General features: G+C 33.9%; 3 protein-coding genes across 5 annotated transcripts; 2 read left to right on the top strand and 1 right to left on the bottom strand.

The window, feature by feature from the left end:
* Positions 1 to 438: 438 nt before the first annotated feature.
* Positions 439 to 2,447, top strand: LOC105220924 (UBX domain-containing protein 1). The gene is made up of 4 exons (XM_011197493.3): positions 439 to 613; positions 742 to 842; positions 1,396 to 1,864; positions 1,927 to 2,447. The coding sequence occupies exons 1-4, from the start codon at positions 564 to 566 to the stop codon at positions 2,255 to 2,257; spliced, it is 951 nt and encodes a 316-aa protein (XP_011195795.2). The 5' UTR covers positions 439 to 563; the 3' UTR covers positions 2,258 to 2,447.
* Positions 2,448 to 2,898: 451 nt separating this feature from the next.
* On the bottom strand, positions 2,899 to 15,670 carry LOC105220923 (ribonuclease Oy). 3 transcript variants are annotated; one of them, XM_054228470.1, is made up of 3 exons: positions 15,532 to 15,670; positions 14,783 to 15,468; positions 2,899 to 4,200 (listed from the first exon to the last, which is right to left on the bottom strand). In XM_054228470.1, the coding sequence occupies exons 2-3, from the start codon at positions 14,854 to 14,856 to the stop codon at positions 3,270 to 3,272; spliced, it is 1,005 nt and encodes a 334-aa protein (XP_054084445.1). In that variant the 5' UTR covers positions 14,857 to 15,468; positions 15,532 to 15,670; the 3' UTR covers positions 2,899 to 3,269. The 3 variants fall into 3 exon arrangements, with proteins under 3 accessions (XP_054084445.1, XP_054084446.1, XP_054084447.1); XM_054228471.1 differs by lacking the exons at positions 14,783 to 15,468; positions 15,532 to 15,670 and adding an exon at positions 14,584 to 14,725; XM_054228472.1 differs by lacking the exons at positions 14,783 to 15,468; positions 15,532 to 15,670 and adding an exon at positions 9,221 to 9,241.
* Positions 5,611 to 8,366, top strand: LOC128921314 (serine protease inhibitor 28Dc). The gene is made up of 2 exons (XM_054228469.1): positions 5,611 to 6,585; positions 6,664 to 8,366. The coding sequence occupies exons 1-2, from the start codon at positions 5,804 to 5,806 to the stop codon at positions 8,075 to 8,077; spliced, it is 2,196 nt and encodes a 731-aa protein (XP_054084444.1). The 5' UTR covers positions 5,611 to 5,803; the 3' UTR covers positions 8,078 to 8,366.
* Positions 15,671 to 17,381: the final 1,711 nt, after the last annotated feature.

Below are 17,381 nucleotides of genomic sequence, written 5' to 3'. Positions count from 1 at the left end.
TTTTTTAATATTTATAAATTTTTTTTCTATTTATAATGTAAATAAAGTTTTACTAAAAGAATTTAGAATTTTACAATGTCGTTTGTCGTCTGTTTTGAAAATATTTCAAGACTTTTTTATATAATTTGTTTTTTTTTTTGTTTCTGGTTTCATATATAAATATATTCGGTTTTTCTGTTTTCACGTATATGTATTTTCGGATTTCTGTTTTTACGTGTGCAGTTTTCTGTTTCTGTTTCTGTTTTGAAGTTTACTATTTTCTGTTCCTACTGGTACGTGTTACTGCTAAACACATACATATGTTAATAGCTAAATTTAAAATTAATAAAATTTAAAATAAATACAACAACAACAGTTTGCCGCCTTTATTTAAAGAAATAATATAAATTTATTAATATTCAAAAATATTACTTAGATTCACTAACACACCTATTTGTAAAAATCTGGGAACCTTGATCATGATTCTTAACATCAATTTTTGCAATAACGAGCATATAATAACAAAATATAAATTTTTTCTACACTTCTAGAATAAAGTTCAAATTTAATTAAAAAGCTGTAAAATGGGAGATGTGCAGACACTGATTGATATGGGATTCGCCAAAGAAAGGGTGTAAGTGCTTTTACGGCAAATAATTTGCCGGTCTGTAGAGATGAGACTTCCAAGAAATTTTCCATAGTCATTCTGATTGATAAATATTTGCATATAAGAAATTATTTAATCATAAAATTTCTCTATAGAGAATATGCTATAAAAATTACCAACAACAAAGGCGTCGAGCCGGCTATGGAATGGCTGCTGGCACATGCCGATGAAAATATACCAGCGGAAGCGTTAGCAAAGATGACATGATACGAAACTCTCTCATTTTCCCTCAAACCAAATTCCCTGATCTCTCATTTTAAGTTGGTAGCAGTGCGAGTTGAAGGAATTTTTGACAGAAAAGGCGGGATGCCAGAAGTAATACCGGTAAAAGTATATGACAAAATCAGTGCGAAATATAATTTTAGGGAAATACACTGATAATATTAAACTGTGTGAAACTATTTTTTTTGCTATTATTTGTTACAAATGACATCTAATATATCAAATGACATCATTATATTTAATATATTATATATTTTATGTTAATAAATTAATATATTTTGTTGCATGAATTTATAAAAAATCATGTTTTTATTTTCTTAATTATTTATATATGATATAAGTCTAATAGGGAACAGAGCATTTAAAAATAATATCTAAAAGTTAAAATACCCAAAAGTTATTTCTAAAATGCCCAATTTATTTTTTTACATAGCGGGATCATTGTCAAATGTTATAAAAAATGTGGATTTTTACAGCGCTCTCTCAGAATAAAGAGTTTCGTATCATGTCATCTTTGGCGTTAGCAACTGAAGCCGAAACACCAAAAACTGAGAGCGATGCAAATGATACCGATGCTGCCAGTTCTTCCGCTGCTGAAGCGAAGTCCTTGAAATGCGATGATTGCGGCAAATTGTGCAAAGATCAAACTGAAGTCGAATTCCATGCAGCCAAGACTGGCCATAGCAACTTCTCCGAATCCACGGAAGAAAAGAAACCGCTCACAGAAGAAGAGAAAAAAGCACAACTGGCATTGATTGAGGAAAAGCTGAAGCAAAAACGACGTGAACGCGAAGAACGTGAAAAAGCCGAAGCTTTGGAACGTGAGAAAAATCGCATAAAATCCGGTAAGGATATGACCGAAGCACGCAAACGCATGGAAGAGTTAGAAATGAAAAAAATAGTGGATCAACGTAAGCGTGAAAAAGCCGAAGAGAAAGCAGCCAGAGACCGTGTGCGTGCACAAATTGAGGCGGATAAAGCAGCACGCAAAGCTAGGTATTTAATTAGTTTTTTTTTTAATAAACTTGTAGAATATTTGCTAATAAAATATTATTCAGAGAACAAAACCAAGCCGAACCAGCATCACCAGTAACTTCCCCCACTGTGACGTCGCCGGCGTCCACTTCCACTGTCAAGGTGTCACCAAAAGATTACACACAAACACGCATACAGGTGCGTTTGCGCGACGGTTCCACACTAACTGAAACGTTCAACGTTAAAGAACAGTTATCCGCCGTGCGCGTTTTCATACAACTGAAGACTGGCGATGAGACACCATTTAATTTGATGACAACATTTCCACGTAAAGTTTTCACCGAAGATGATTTCGATATACCACTCGATGTGCTTGGTCTGGTACCGTCTGCTGTGCTCATTATGACTAAATAAAAGCAGTTTTACGCTGAAATGGAAATTGTTTGAGCAGAAAAATTGCGTATGCGTGTGAGTCGTCACAAATCTATTTTTTTTTTATTGCTGTATTTCAATGTAGCGTTTTATATTCAACTAATTTGTAGTATTAGTGAGGTATGCTCAAATAAAAAACGGGCCAGCATAAATACAAAAACAAAAAAATCTGGAGAGTTTTTAACGAATTTTTGTGAAGATCTTAAGCATATATTACGGTAAAAATACACTTTCAGCTACGGATTATGAAATTAATGCTGCTTAAAAGACAGTTCTGGGCCGTATATAATTTCAAGTGTGTACCAAACAGTACCGTTATGGTATCCTCCATTGTAACGAGTGGCACTAGCGAGTATTTACGTTAACTGTAGTAATTTTTAGGTTATGTATTTAGTTGTAGCTTTAGTAATAAAAACATCGAATTTGTAGTTTGTTGTAGTTATTTTATGCCTAGCTTTATTGCATGTAAACATAATCTAAATTATTCACAATTACATATTAAACAGAAATTAATTAAATTTGAAAATTCTACATATAATTCTTCATGATTAAACAGAAATTAAGCGAAAATATTTTTTTAAATTTTTTTTAAATATCAAATTACTACTAAATCTAACGTCAATATGTGCTAAGCGTGTACTGCTCACCTAGTAAATTTTTAACTAAATACGGTACATACATATATCCATATATATGTATAAGTATGTCTCTTATGTATCATGTATAAAACTTCGCTCTCGCTCTCTCTCGCATTAAACTTTTTCTGCCTCTGATCTAAAAAAGTTTTTCTTTTTTTTCATTACAAAAAATATATCTGTAAATTTACTCTCAACTACCTACTACATACATACATACTTCTCAAGTCGTGTGTATATAAACCGCTTAATGCTTATGTAATATATATATGCCAAAGACAATAATTGCTGCTTATCAATAATATCCTTTCGTTTTCGCAACCGCCTCTGCACGTCTAATCCCGCGTATAGTCACCCATTTACAGCGTAAACCACATAATGAATTGCAACAACTTGAAGGTGTTCACCACCGGAAATTTCCATTTCTCCTCCTGCTCTCGCAATAATGGTGGCACATTGCTCGGATAATGTATGGGTTTCGAGATATGACAATTTGTGTTAACAGTACCGCCTGGATAATTGATAGCGACCGCATCACCTGGTATCACACCATCACAATCGATGAGTTCAAATTGTTTGTTGAAACAGATGCGTATCTCCTCCAGATAACTCACATCACGCTTATTATCATATATACAGTGTATGGACGGGTTCTTGCCGAGTGTTTTAACTATAGCTGTCTGCAGCGCGACCACTGTGTTATTCGAATCCGGATGTATGCCAGCATTGCCCAATATATTCGACATTAAGTACTGTTCGCGCCATGCCAAGCCTTGTGTGAAATATTTCAACTCATTATCGAGCACTTCGAGTGATGCCGCACAGGTGCCATGCTTAAGCCATTCATGCTTCCAAAAACCACCCAATTTCTGTTGACCATCTATGGTGGGCCAATAGGTTTTCAAATTAGCCATAATCTTGTCCAATTGATCCAAATCGAAATCGGCGCTTTTATTGCAAAAACTGGGACCCATGTGTCCTAACTTCGTTGGCCACACGCCGTGTATGGTCCAGAATTCCTTCTTTTCGGGTAAAATGCAGGCGTGTGTGCTATCCTCCTCTCGCCAGTGATAGCATGTGGTCACCGGCCATTGCTGTGTAAATATCAATATATCCCAATCATAATCCTCATCGTCCTGCTCAATGCTGTTCTCTTCCTCAGAGTTTTCATTGGAAAATGGTATGAATTCATTGCTGAAAAATTCATCCATATTTTGGTATTGATCGATTTTTCTTGCTGGCTTCGTAATATCTTCGTAGGATTCCTCGAAACTGCGGTCGATGGTGGCGCTGCAAGAAAAGTTTGAAATTTGGTTAATACTTATTTGAATGATTCGTTGTTGTTGCTTTAACTAATGAAAGCATAGATTATTTCTTTGATTTTATATTAAAAATAATTTTAAAAAATATTTCTTTCAAAACCTTTTCAAGTCGGTCTGTCGGTCCCTGTAAGCGATAACTTGAGTAAAACTTGAGGTATCATGACGAAACTTGATACACGTGTGCCTTGGGACCGTAGTGTTGCTATTGAAAATGAATAATGGAATAAAGTTATGAAAACAGTATTTGGTACTAGAGAGTGGGCGTGGCCCCTACCCCAAATAGGTTTTTTGTACATATCTCGTAAACTATTATAGTAAAGCTATTTCAACCAAACTCTCCAGAGTCGTTTTCTATAAGTACTTTCTTATACAGTTCAAAAATGAAAATCGAATAGTAACCACGCCTACCTGCCATATAAAGGTAAGGTTGAAGATTACTAAAAGTGGGTTAACTTACTAACGGAAAACATCAGAAACACTAAATTTTACAGAAAAAATGGCAGAAAGAAGCTGCACTCAGTTTTTTTTTTTAAATGGAAAATGGGCGTGGCATCGCCCACTTATAGGTCAAAAGGCATATATCTGAAACTACCCGACCGATTTCAATGAAATTCGGTATATAACACGTTCTTGACACCCTGATGACACTAGTGGAATATGGGCGAAATCGGTTCACACAACGCCTATTTCTCATATAACATAATTCTGAATTCCATCTGATTCCTTCACTTTATAGTATATACATTAGGAACCAATGAAGATAGCGGAATAAAACTTAAAACAAATAGTATATTTGAGCTGTGGCATCACTTGTGGTAAAATTTTCGAGATCAGACCATAACTTTTCAAGGCACCGGATATCGAACATGAAGAACTCGGTTCCTAAGTGTTATTTTTCACCTAAAATATCAGTAAATCTCTTAGATATTTTAATGTAATTCAGAGGGAATCCATAATCCACAAAAAAACTTCGAGTTAATGAGACTTTCGTGTTACGGTGGGTAATTTGTATGAAATCTGACTTCTATTGCCAATTCCAGTGTTGGAGTTATGGAGAATTTCGAGTTATAGTAGTTCGAGTTAAGGAAGTTCAACTGTGTAAGCTTTTAAATTATAAACTAATTGCTTAAATATTAAATTTTTTTTTATATTTATAATTCATCATAACCTATAAACCTTAAAAAAAGAAGCTTCTTATTTTCGATGTATTGTTATTTTATTTTTGTAATATTTATTGACGTCAAAGTTTCTGAAGAGTTCACTTCACAAACAAGATTTTAAAAGTAGCGCTGCTTCTTGTCCATCGTTGCCAAATATACAAATTATTTCTTATAAATAATAATAGCTTGCAAGCGACGGTTGAAAACTAGTAGAACCAATTTTTTTGATATAAAAGTCTACCAATTGTTAAATATTTATATCAAAATATCACATTTTCTCAACATTATTCAACAATTTCGAATATTAACGGTTATTATCACCTTCCTATCAATTCTCTGTTGTGCCCACAACTTCGTAAATATTTACTTTTCAATTTTCAAATTGGCATAAGTACGTTAAAGCTGCGCTAAATGTCACCAGCTAAGCCAAATTGCGCTAAGGTGGCTACACCGCGCGCCAATGGCAAATACCTGTTTGACAGCTCCAGCACAACCGCGAACAACCGCGCTCAACCGTGTCTGACTAAGCCGGAATTTCCCATTGTGAATACAAGCTTTGGCCGTGAATTACTTATCAACAGTCAGTGCTGTGTTGTTTGTGTTGTGTACAAGTTGTATATATCAATGATAAGTTCAAGGTTCTACATCCTTGTAATTTGCATACAAGGATGCATTTTTGCAAAAGCGAATGCCGATGGCTTGGCTGCCAATGCAAATTTTGAAACGCCAATAAAACGCGTGAAAAGCGTAACAATGGGTGATTTGGTGGCGCATAGCGCTTTGAATTTCGCACACAATGTTGCGCAGCTGCTAAACGAGGATATGCACTATGGACAGACGACGATCTTCTCACCCGTAAGCATAATGTCCTCGATGATCCTGCTGCTGTTGGGCTCAAAGGGAAGAAGTTATGATGATTTGCGGCATATCTTTCGCTTGGACGTGCCACCGTTGAGCGCTGCAAACAATCCATTTCATTTGGAATTCGGTGCGATGATGCAGGAAATGCAAGATAATGCTGCGTTAGCGTTGAGTGCAAGAAATCGCGATAATTGGCGTAATACAAATGTGGCCTACAGCATACGGAGTAAGCCGAAACTGAGCGCCGAAGATGCAATTAATATGAATAATGTGATAAAAATCGTAAACGGGTTGTTTATAAAAAGCGGTTATGAGTTGAATGCGAGCTACCGGTATGTTAAACACACACGCGCGCTCATACACCTGTATGTATATGTGATATATTGATTAATTTTGTATATGTTTTACAGAGATGTTATCAATTCGATTTACAAGTGTGACGTTATACCGTTGGATTTCAAATTACCGCTGGCGCGTGATTACATCAACGATTGGGTTTACAAAAATACTTTTGGCAAAATTAGCGGCATTATAGCGGACAATATACCCGCCGATACGAATGCCATCATCACGAGCGCTTTGTATTTCCGTGGCTTTTGGGAGAACCCTTTCATACAGAGTGCCACCGTAATTGATAATTTCTATCCGGATGGTCTCCGCTCGCCACCCATAAAAATACAAATGATGGCCAACGCTGGCGCATATCCTTACTACTTTTCGCAGGAGCATGATTGCCGCATCATCGGGCTGCCATATGTGGGCAACTTCAGCAGCATGTATGTCATACAGCCGTCCAATTCGAGTCGCCAAGCTTTAAGTCGGCTTTTAAAGTCGCTGAGCGCTGTGCAAATCGAAGATATGATCTCGAAGATGGTCTATCAAAATGCGATTTTTGCCTTTCCGAAAATGCATTTAACACAAAGCATGAATATGAAAAATGTTTTCCATGCGCTCGGTGTGCGTGATATATTGGCGGGTGGTGAGCGTTTTAGTGCAACGCATTTGGGTGATTTGAATGGGCGTAAATGGTCGCGTGCGAAGCGTGGAGTGCTCTTCCCCACCGATAGTACACAAACAGCTGCGTATTTTTCGCCAATTCCACCAATCTACACAGCGCAACCATTACAACAAAAACCAAGTATTAATACAGAGCAACAAACGCAACAAGGTTCACCTATCAGCACTGAACAACAATATCCACAAAAACCACCTATTTTCCCAGATCAAATATTACAATCAAATCCATCCAGCAATAGGGATCCACTATTACAACTACACTCAAGCATCAGTAGAGATCCACTATTACAACAACAACCAAGCATCAATAGAGATCCAATATTACAACAACAATCAGCCATCAATCGGGATCCACTATTACAACAACAACCAGCCATCAATCGAGATCCAATATTACAACAACAACCAAGCATCAATCGAGATCCACTATTACAACAACAACAATCAAGCATCAATCGGGATCCACTATTACAACAACAACAATCAAGCATCAATCGGGATCCACTATTACAACAAAAACCACTCACCGCCATAGAACAACTGTTGCAACAGTGGGGCTTAAACCGCGAAATCAGCAATAATTTATTGTCCGATTTATATGTAGGCGATATTGTGCATAAGGTTGATTTTGTGGTGGATGAGAATGGCACAGAGGGCGCTGCTGCAACTGCGACATATCTCAAACGCTCCGGTGGCAATGTGCTTTTCAGGGCAGACACACCGTTTTTGTTGCTGGTGCGTCATGATGCCACCAAATTACCGTTATTTTATGGTGTCATCAATCTACCGGCACCGAATTTCGTTTGAGGAAAACTAATAATATTTTTTTTTATATAATTTTAATAATAATATGTATAAGATATACTATATATTTTAACTAATGCTGCCATTTCTAGTAAGAGTGAACAGTAATGTGAACTGTGGTCGTGAAATATAAAAAATTAAAAAAAAATGATTCCAAAATATAAAAAAAATATTTTTAAAATATTAAAAATAATAAAAAAATATTTTTTCTAAAATATAAAAAATATTTTTAAAATATAAGAAAAATCTATTATAAAAAAAAATTTAAATTTTTATATTGCGAAATGTGCTCGTGAAATATAAAAAAAAAAATAAAAAAAAATTTCGAATAAAATAAAAAAAAATATTTTTAAAATATAAAAAAAAAATTGTTTAGCAAATATAAAAAAAAAAAATTAAATATAAATATAAAAAAAAAAAAAATTTTTCCAAAATATAAAAAAAAAATATTTTTAAAATATAAAAATAATCTAAAATTTTTATAGTGTGAACTGTGGTCGTGAAATATAAAAGAAGTAAAAAAAAATGTTTAAAAATTGTTTACTACAAACGTAAAATATTTAATATTTTTAGTGATAAGTGCATATATAACTATATATATTTATAAAAAAAAATATATTTTTAACCTTCACATAAAGTTTCTCAACGCTTATTTTCAATAAAAAAAGAACATATATATATATATATATACTTGATATGTTACTAATAATTATAATTTTAATGCCTTTGTACTTGGTGACTCACATACATACCTACATATATAACACATAAAAAAGCACAAATGTATGTATGTATGTAGTTACAAGCAAATAAAAAATTTAATTTACAACTTTTATCAACAAAAAAAATTATGAGGTTTATATTTTGTGCTCAAAATCTCATTTTGTTTAGCAAAAGTGTTCAACGCTGTGCATAGCTTTCTGAAAACCAGTACAGCATTGTAGATGAGATTGAAAAGGTCATTACAATAATTAACAGTCAGATCACATTTGTCAAACATGTACTTATGCACATATATACACCCACAAATTAAAAAAAAAAAAAACAAATTTACAACAATAACTGTATTTATGGCTACTGTAATGAGCGTATGACATAATCCTCGAAAAACCGAGTTCCAAAAAATCACACGCTCCCCATACTTACGATCATAAAGTTGTGGTAAAGTGCACTTTCGTCGAAATATTAACTAGTTTACTATTCAATTTTATAAGCTATTAGCTCATTTTTCATTCTAAATAACGAGATTTACTCGTAAAAACGACTTTGTTGTTTTGCGAAATTTCCTCTAAAGCCGACTGATTGATTTTATAAATAAATAGCTTTTGGTTTTTTTCATGACAACACTAAGCGTTGAGCAAGTCTAAGTACTCAAATACTTGTGTATTTAAGCATATGTAAAGCATTTTTGTGCACATAAAGGGTTACTTTGTTATCAATCTCATTATCATAAACAACTCAAATGCGCATGAAAAATTGTCAATAAACTTTAAAATAAAATTATTAAACACTCAAATTAATGAAGTGTCATTGTCATGACAACAATAACAACAACAGGAAGGAAAATTAACATACAGATTATTAGCAAACGAATTTCATAGTTATAGAACTAGTTTACCCGCTCTAATGCATAATCAAATACGAGGTGTGCTCCAAAATTTAGTTAGGTTAGTGAAGCGGACATTGAACTTTTATCAAAAAAGATTTCAGAATTACTTAATTAATTTAATATTTCTCTTCCCCACTTGGGTGAAATACATGTATACTATAGCTTTTTACAATCTCCGAAGCTCTTTTTGGTATAATTATATGTTCTTCCAGTTTATTTCGCATATATCGTATATCTATTTCTTTTTATGGATCGCCTTAGTTTGGAAGAACTTAAAAATGGTCTTAGTGGACTAATCTTGATCGAATACAAATCGAAATCAAAATTTTTCTTTCCGATTTCGAAGTTCGGGTCTCAAAATTCCATTCAAGTAGTTCGATAGGGACAGCAAACGAGGCCGTATTTTTCCCGCTCTTTGCGCATTTCTCTTCATTAAGGTTTGCCATTTCATCGTGGGAAGATATACGATCCAACAACGAGTCGAAATTATTAAAATTTTCTACCAAAATTCGGAGTCAGTGGTCTCAACTTTAAGAGCGCTACGTCCAATTTATGATGAGACTAATTTCTAGCTGAATGGCTTCGTCAATAAGCAAAATATGCGTTATAGGTCAGGCAGCAGTTCACACGTACTCTATGAGTCACCATTGCATCCCCAAAAAATTACTATTTGGTGCAGTTTATGGGTCGGCGGCATCAATAGATCGTATTTCTTCCGTGATAATCATGACTGGCACGTTACTGTGAATGGTAATCGCTACCACTGCATCTCTCTCAATGATAATCAAATATTTTTGGCCCGAATTGGATGATATGGACTTGGACAATATGTGATTCCAACAGGACGGCGCCACAAGCCGAACAGCGAATGTCAAAATCGATTTATTGAAAACCAAGTTTGGTGAACGTGTTATTACACGAGATGGCCCAGTCAATTGGACGCCTCGGACATGTGTTTTGACACCGTTAGAATATTTCTTGTGGGACTACGTCAAGTCTATGATCTATGCCAACAAGCCAGCGACGATTGATGAACTTCGTACGAATATCGAATGTGATTTTGCAGCAGTATCTGCCAATTTATGCTTAAAAACCGTCGAAAATTGGTTTCACCATCTGGACTTCTGCAAGCGTGGCCGTGATGGTCATTTAAAAGAAATCGCTCCAAAGATCTGTGTCTTTCTACATATTCATCAGTTGTTGTCGTTATGACTTTATCATTAGCAAGTTCCCGAAACTCTTAAAATAGTTAGGGTCACTTATAAAGATTACATTTTTCAAGTATTTCGGTGAATTTAGCTTGACTTTTTGAACCCACCTCGTAAATCCTCTTTCTAAATACAATTTCCGGTATACATATATGTTTATTAAGTTGATTGCTTAATTTTGGAGTAATCCGAATTTTAATTTCAATTTTAATTCTAAACTTGTATAAACACCCTCTATTAAAGTTTTATATAAACATTTTTGTTCTTTGTGTCTAACAATCATCGAGTGCATAGTAATTTTAGCAAAACAATGCACAAACAAACCGTTGCTGATAATTTCAAACTAATGGCGATAAGCTGGCTGGTGCTTTGAAGCTTTTTATTGTTCTTGTTTTTTCACAATAACATTTCAAATAGGTCGCTTATAGTTTCAAAACCAGCTGAATGAAAATAATTCTATTATAGCTTCACATGTGAATTGCTACACCAGCTTTTTTGCATACTATATGTAATTCTATATAATTTTGAAAGCTCAATGGATTGCTAGTGAGTCACAAAGGCATAATTAATATCGAACATTAAAATCATCAGTGAATCCCCGTGCATTGAAAGAGCCTGCATTTCCAATTTATAATAGCAGATTAAACAAGTATTTCCATATGTATGTGTGTATTTTCCAATCGCTGAACCACATTGCATCACAGAATTTTTTGTTTTACCGAAGCAAAAAAGAATCGCGCTTTAACTTTGTTTGACGAAAGCTGCCGAAGTGGCAATATTTTTAATTTTTACTTTTGAAATTTTTTTAGTATTTCGAAAAGGAAGTGGCAATCCGTCGTTTCATAGTCTATATTCTTACGTCGAAAAAAATGGTTTATAAAAACTCTGATTTGATTCAGTTAAATGATAACCGCTAGATCTGGAAGTAATCTTCTGACTTCACACCTACGTATCCATTTCACAAACCCTCAGTCAAAAAATTATTGAGAGAGATCTACCTTTTTTAGAATTCTGATGACGGAACTTTTACTAGAAACCGCCACGAGAAATATCAAGAAACCCCTAGAGGAACATATCATCTGCTTAAGTATATTTTACGATGATCATTACGATCATCTCTATGATGGTAGGTGAAGACAAATCTTGAATTTATCATACAAACTCGATATCAAACAAAAGTCGAATATTCAGTTGTTCAAAGTTAAACTAAATCCAGCAAAATTGTTCGCACGTGCCACATGTCACAGCAAATGGACAGCTGTTTTTCCACTGTTATTCGTCATGGGCATACCATGACTTTATATAAATGTAATGCGGTCAATTCTCAAAGGCATATCAACATTTACTTGTCACAATTATGCTTGTAGTGAAAATCGTAGAAAGTACAAAGAAAGAAGAATCATTAAGTTTTACTGAGAAAGCCTGGTGGAATATATTATTATTATTTTTTTTTCATGGAATGACTCCATTAGTTAATGCGTTGATTTGTTCTTAATACATTGAAATTCTAATAACAGGTTGTTTTGTTATTAAAATTCAACTTAACTAGCTGAAATAATAGTTGAAATGTTAAAAATACTTTAAGAAAATCATTAACCTAACTAATTCCGAGTTTAACTAGTTTGGTTACAAAATTGGTGAGCCTAAGTCAGTCCAAAGAATCTTAAAACACCCACACAAATTGAGCTTTGAAAGATTATAATAAGCCACACAGTGGTATGTTTTCTTTAAGGATCGCATCATACCAAGAAACAACAACAACCGCGTTAGTCAACATTTTATTAGATTACATTACTTAAATATCCAGTTTTTTAAGACCACATATACATACGTATGTATGTATTATAAATAAGTGCTACGAAATATATTGGCAGTAAACTCCGAAATTCGCTTTAACCGCATAAAATTTTCCAACCAAAATATTGGTAATTTCAATTTTTTGCTTTGTGCCTATGTGATTTATTTGCAATAAAAGTTATATAGCTCAGATTTAAAAAAAATTAAAAAGAAAAAACTCTGCGGTCAGTTTCGCTGTATTAAATATTTTACAACAAAACTCTTTTTATACTCTCGCAACAAAGTTGCTCAGAGAGTATAATAGATTTGTTCACATAACAGCTTTTGTAATTCATAAAACTAAACGATATAGGGTTATTAATATCAAAGTGATAATGATGACGAAACGATATGAAATCCGGATGTCTGTCCGTCCGTCCGCCGAAAACCGAAAACACATAAAATGTCATGACTAAGCCTTAAATAATGTTATGAAAGTAATATTTGGTACAGAGGATCACACTAAGGAGGAGCATATTCGGATGTATTTTTTTTTTAGTGGGATGACACCGCCTCTCCAATATTTTTTCACGCAAATCAATAAAGCTATATAAACCAAACTTTCTCGAGTCACTTCCCTTACGTATTCCATGGCACACATTGAAAATAGTTGTAATCGGACAACCTGCCATACAAAGGTTAGGTTGAAAATTATTCAAAATGAGTTAACTCACAAACGAAAAACGTCAGCAACACTAAATTTTACAGAAGATTTTTTACAAATTGGAAAATGGGCGTCACCCACTTATGGGTCAAAAACCATATCTCAGGAACTACTCGACAGATTTCAATGAAATATTTTCTTGACACGTTTGGAAAATGGGTGAAATCGGTTCACAACCACGCCTACTTCCTACATGACTCAAATTTGAATTCCATCTGATACGTCCACTTATAATATATACATTAGGAACCAATGAAGATAGCGGAATAAAAATGTACAGAAATACTGTATTTGAGCTGTGGCATCCCTTCTGGAAAAATAGTCGAAATCGACTAAATCTTTTCAATGCCCCGTATAACCAACCTGAAGAACTCAATACCTAAGAGTAATTTTTCACCGAAAATATCGGAAAATCTCTCAGATATTTAAATTTAATTCAGAGGAAATCTTTTTCTTCTAATATTGTGTCTCTGTATCAAAAATGGTTAAAATCGGTTCATAACTTCGTCTAGCATCAGTATACCAAATTATAGGTTTTGCAAGAATAAGATGGGCTTTATTCCGCATATATCGGTTAATATTTGAGATATCTTAGCAAAATTAAGTGAGCGTATAGTCTTCGATATATTGTATCTTAATGGTGAAAACGAGTGAAATCGGTTTAGGAATTACCTCAGTCCCCATATACCATTTATGATGATTTATTATTTATTCTTATTCTATTAAACTTATATTATTATTATTCTATAAAACTTTATGCCGAATATATGGTTCGAATTGTGTTATCTTTATAAAATTACATCAATAAATTGCGAGAGTATAAAATGTTCGGTTGCACCCGAACTTAGCCTATCCTTACTTGTTTTTTCATATATTAGTTAATTTCCGAGAATAATAAATTAAAACATTTAAACAAAAAATTCTGTTTAATGTATAAAATAGTTGTTGTAATTACGCCTTTAGTAATTTTTTTTTATTTTTTTATTAAATTGCGCTGCAAAATCATTTCGTTTATTATATTTAATTATTACACGCTTTAGTTGTTGTTGTTGTTGTTCTCTTTTTGTTAGCAATATCATACAAAACCCACGCACACTTGCTGTGTTTATTATATATTAAAAATGCTTAACTAAACACAATTTATATGCATTTTAGGCAGGGTTTCGCGTTGCTCATACCCACACACACACACCTTTGTTTACCGAATTGATTTTGCAAATCTACAAATTTTGGCTATAAACAGCCGAGGCTTCAGTTTCAGAAATATATATTTGCGTTTTCACTTTATAACATGATTATTGCTTGCTTTGTTGTTGTTTGTTTTTCACTTATTGCTTATCTGTTTGCACAATCGATCTACTGGCTAACCTGATTACCGTTTCATGACTTACCTAATCACGTCCAGCCACTGTGTGGCCAAGAGCAGCACACCGAAAGTGGCCCACAAAGTGCGCGTTTGCCCCATTTTCACTCCCGTTACCTTTGCACCGACTGAGTTCAGCAAAATTCTTTTTAGTGATTTTCAGTTGATTTGCAGTTTTTTTCGGTTTATTTTTGGTAATTGATTTGGATTTCAAGGTGTTTGCCTTTTTAATATTTAAGTTTCGTTTTCGTTCAGCGCTCGACGTTCCAACACTTATGCACTTGTATCCAAAAACCACTTTGTATATATTTGTTGTTTTTTATTTTGTTATTAGTGTGCAGCACTGCTTTGTGTACGTGTTGTTATTGTTTTTAATTTAGCTATTTAACTTTATTATTTTCTTGTCTTTTTTTCTATACTTAAGCTATGCGCTGTCACATTCTCTGTTGTTGTTGCTGTGCTGATTATTATTTGTTGTTGTTGTTTCACTTTGTTCATTTTTTTATTGTAGTTTAAGTAATAAATAAAGACGGCTCTGGCGTTGCGCACAAAATTTCTTGAAGATTTTTCATAATTTCTTACTTGTCTTCTGACATTTTCTCGGTTTTTCGTTTGTTTTTTTCTTCAGTTCACTTCACACATTCACTGACATTTCACTTTATTAGTTTTGTTTTGTGAGTTTTCGCTGCGAAATGTCAAAATACATTAGTTTGCCTGAAACAACCCGTTTGATATTCACTTAGAAATATGTACACACAACTACCTCTACCTAGCTACCTACTGTGCTGTCTACCTCTCGACACTGCTCTCTCTCTTTCACAACACATTTATGTATGTACTCTCACTTTAGTGGCGCTCTAATGTGACGCTAAACTGTACGAACGCATATAATTTTCAACTCAACTGTAGTGCTTTTGGTAGTCTTCAGACCTGCTGGCAGCAGTCGCAGCAATAACAAACAAACCATAATGCTCTGCTGGTGAGTAATTGTGAGCGTAAGCGCACAGAGAGTGGCATGTTTTCAAACGACGCATTAAAGGGGTTACTAAGTGTTGCTCTCACTGTATTATAATGGGTGCTGATTTGAAAAATTTAGTTTTTTAATATTTTGAAATTTTGAATAAAATATTTTTTTTTGTTTGTGTAAATTTAGAACACTCTTTCAATGATTTATAAATATTTTAGAAGATAATAAAAATATTTTTTACGAGTGATGTCTACGTCAAGTAAACCCACTATAGGGAGAATTTGAAAAAACAAAAGTTATATTCAATAGTTGAACTCTTAGGAACAATGTAGGATGTCTGGACATGTCAAAAAAGTAACATCAGCGTTTAGAAGGTTCTAGGGTGTTAGAAATGAAAGCACGCAGACTAATATACACTTTTTTAACTTTTATTTTCAAAAGGGTCGCTACAAAAGTAGACCGATAGGGACAGCAAACGACACCATATTTTTCCCCGCTCTTTTATCATTTACCTTCAGTAAGGTTTGTCATTTTATCATGGAAATATATACGATCTAACAACTAGTCGAAATTATTAAGATTTACTACTGAAATTCGAAGTCAGTGGCCTCAACTTTAAGACTGCGTCCTACGTAGCGATGGGGTTCATTCTGGCTGAATGCCTTCGTCAATAAGCAAAATATGCATTATTGGTCACTCAGCAATCCACATGTACTACATGAGTCATCATTGCATCCCGAAAATTACTGTTTTGTGTGGTTTATGGGCCGACGGCGCCATTTGGGCCGTACTTCTTCCGTGATGATTAAGACCGGCACGTTACTGAGAATGGGAATCGCTGCCCCTCAATGATAAACGAATATTTTTGACCCGAATTGGATGATATGAACTTGGACAGGACGGCGCACAAGCCACACTGCGAATGTCACAATCGATTTATTGAAAACCAAGTTTGGTAAATGTGTTATTCCACGAGATGGCCCAGTCAATTGGCCGAATCGGTCGTGCGATTTGACGCCTTTAGACAATTTCCTGTGGGGCTACGCCAAGTCTATAGTCTACGCCAACAAACCAGCGACGATTGATGAACTTCGCACGAATATCGAAAGTGAAATTGCAGCAGTATCGGCCAATTTATGCTTATTTATGAAAACCGTCGAAAATTGGCTTCAGCATCTGGTCTCCTGCAAGCGTGCCCGTTGTGGCTATGCAAAAGACATCGAGTTCCATACATAATGACATCGAATGTACTTTTACAAGAATAAATAATTTCGTTAATATCCCACCCGAACCGTTTTTAGTGCTCTTTTTTAAAAACTAAAATTTGTTTGAATAGGAAAACACCTTTTTTTATAATAAAAAAATTAAAAAAAATTTGATTCAAAAAATAAAATATATTTAATTAAAAAAGATGAATACAAATGTTCAACAAAATTAATTAAAAAAAAAACAATAAACTGTAATATTCAAATAAATCATAAAAAATTAATAATCTAAATAAAATATACATAAATTGAAATAAAAATATAAAAAATTAAATCAAATAAGTTGGGCAACACTCTTGACACTAACTATACTAGAACCATATGTGGTTTTATATTTTCAAATCTCCCGCAAATTTTGTCTAACAATGAAATCACATAAATTGTTTTACTAAAAT

The sequence above is a fragment of the Zeugodacus cucurbitae genome, chromosome 4, assembly GCF_028554725.1.
Source record: "Zeugodacus cucurbitae isolate PBARC_wt_2022May chromosome 4, idZeuCucr1.2, whole genome shotgun sequence".
NCBI lineage: Eukaryota > Metazoa > Arthropoda > Insecta > Diptera > Tephritidae > Zeugodacus > Zeugodacus cucurbitae.
This window is presented reverse-complemented; position numbering and strand designations above follow the sequence as displayed.

What these genes read in the sequence shown, in the direction of transcription:
- LOC105220924 (XM_011197493.3), top strand. Translation starts at nt 564, where the DNA reads ATGGGAGATGTGCAGACACTGATTGATATGGGATTCGCCAAAGAAAGG. An exon ending in GGATTCGCCAAAGAAAGGGT is followed by an intron (nt 614 to 741) that starts GTAAGTGCTTTT and finishes ATTTCTCTATAG; the next exon opens with AGAATATGCTATAAAAATTA. An exon ending in AAAGCAGCACGCAAAGCTAG is followed by an intron (nt 1,865 to 1,926) that starts GTATTTAATTAG and finishes AATATTATTCAG; the next exon opens with AGAACAAAACCAAGCCGAAC.
- LOC128921314 (XM_054228469.1), top strand. Translation starts at nt 5,804, where the DNA reads ATGTCACCAGCTAAGCCAAATTGCGCTAAGGTGGCTACACCGCGCGCC. An exon ending in GAGTTGAATGCGAGCTACCG is followed by an intron (nt 6,586 to 6,663) that starts GTATGTTAAACA and finishes TATGTTTTACAG; the next exon opens with AGATGTTATCAATTCGATTT.
- LOC105220923 (XM_054228470.1), bottom strand. Translation starts at nt 14,856, where the DNA reads ATGGGGCAAACGCGCACTTTGTGGGCCACTTTCGGTGTGCTGCTCTTG. An exon ending in CAGTGGCTGGACGTGATTAG is followed by an intron (nt 4,201 to 14,782) that starts GTAAGTCATGAA and finishes CTTTTCTTGCAG; the next exon opens with CGCCACCATCGACCGCAGTT.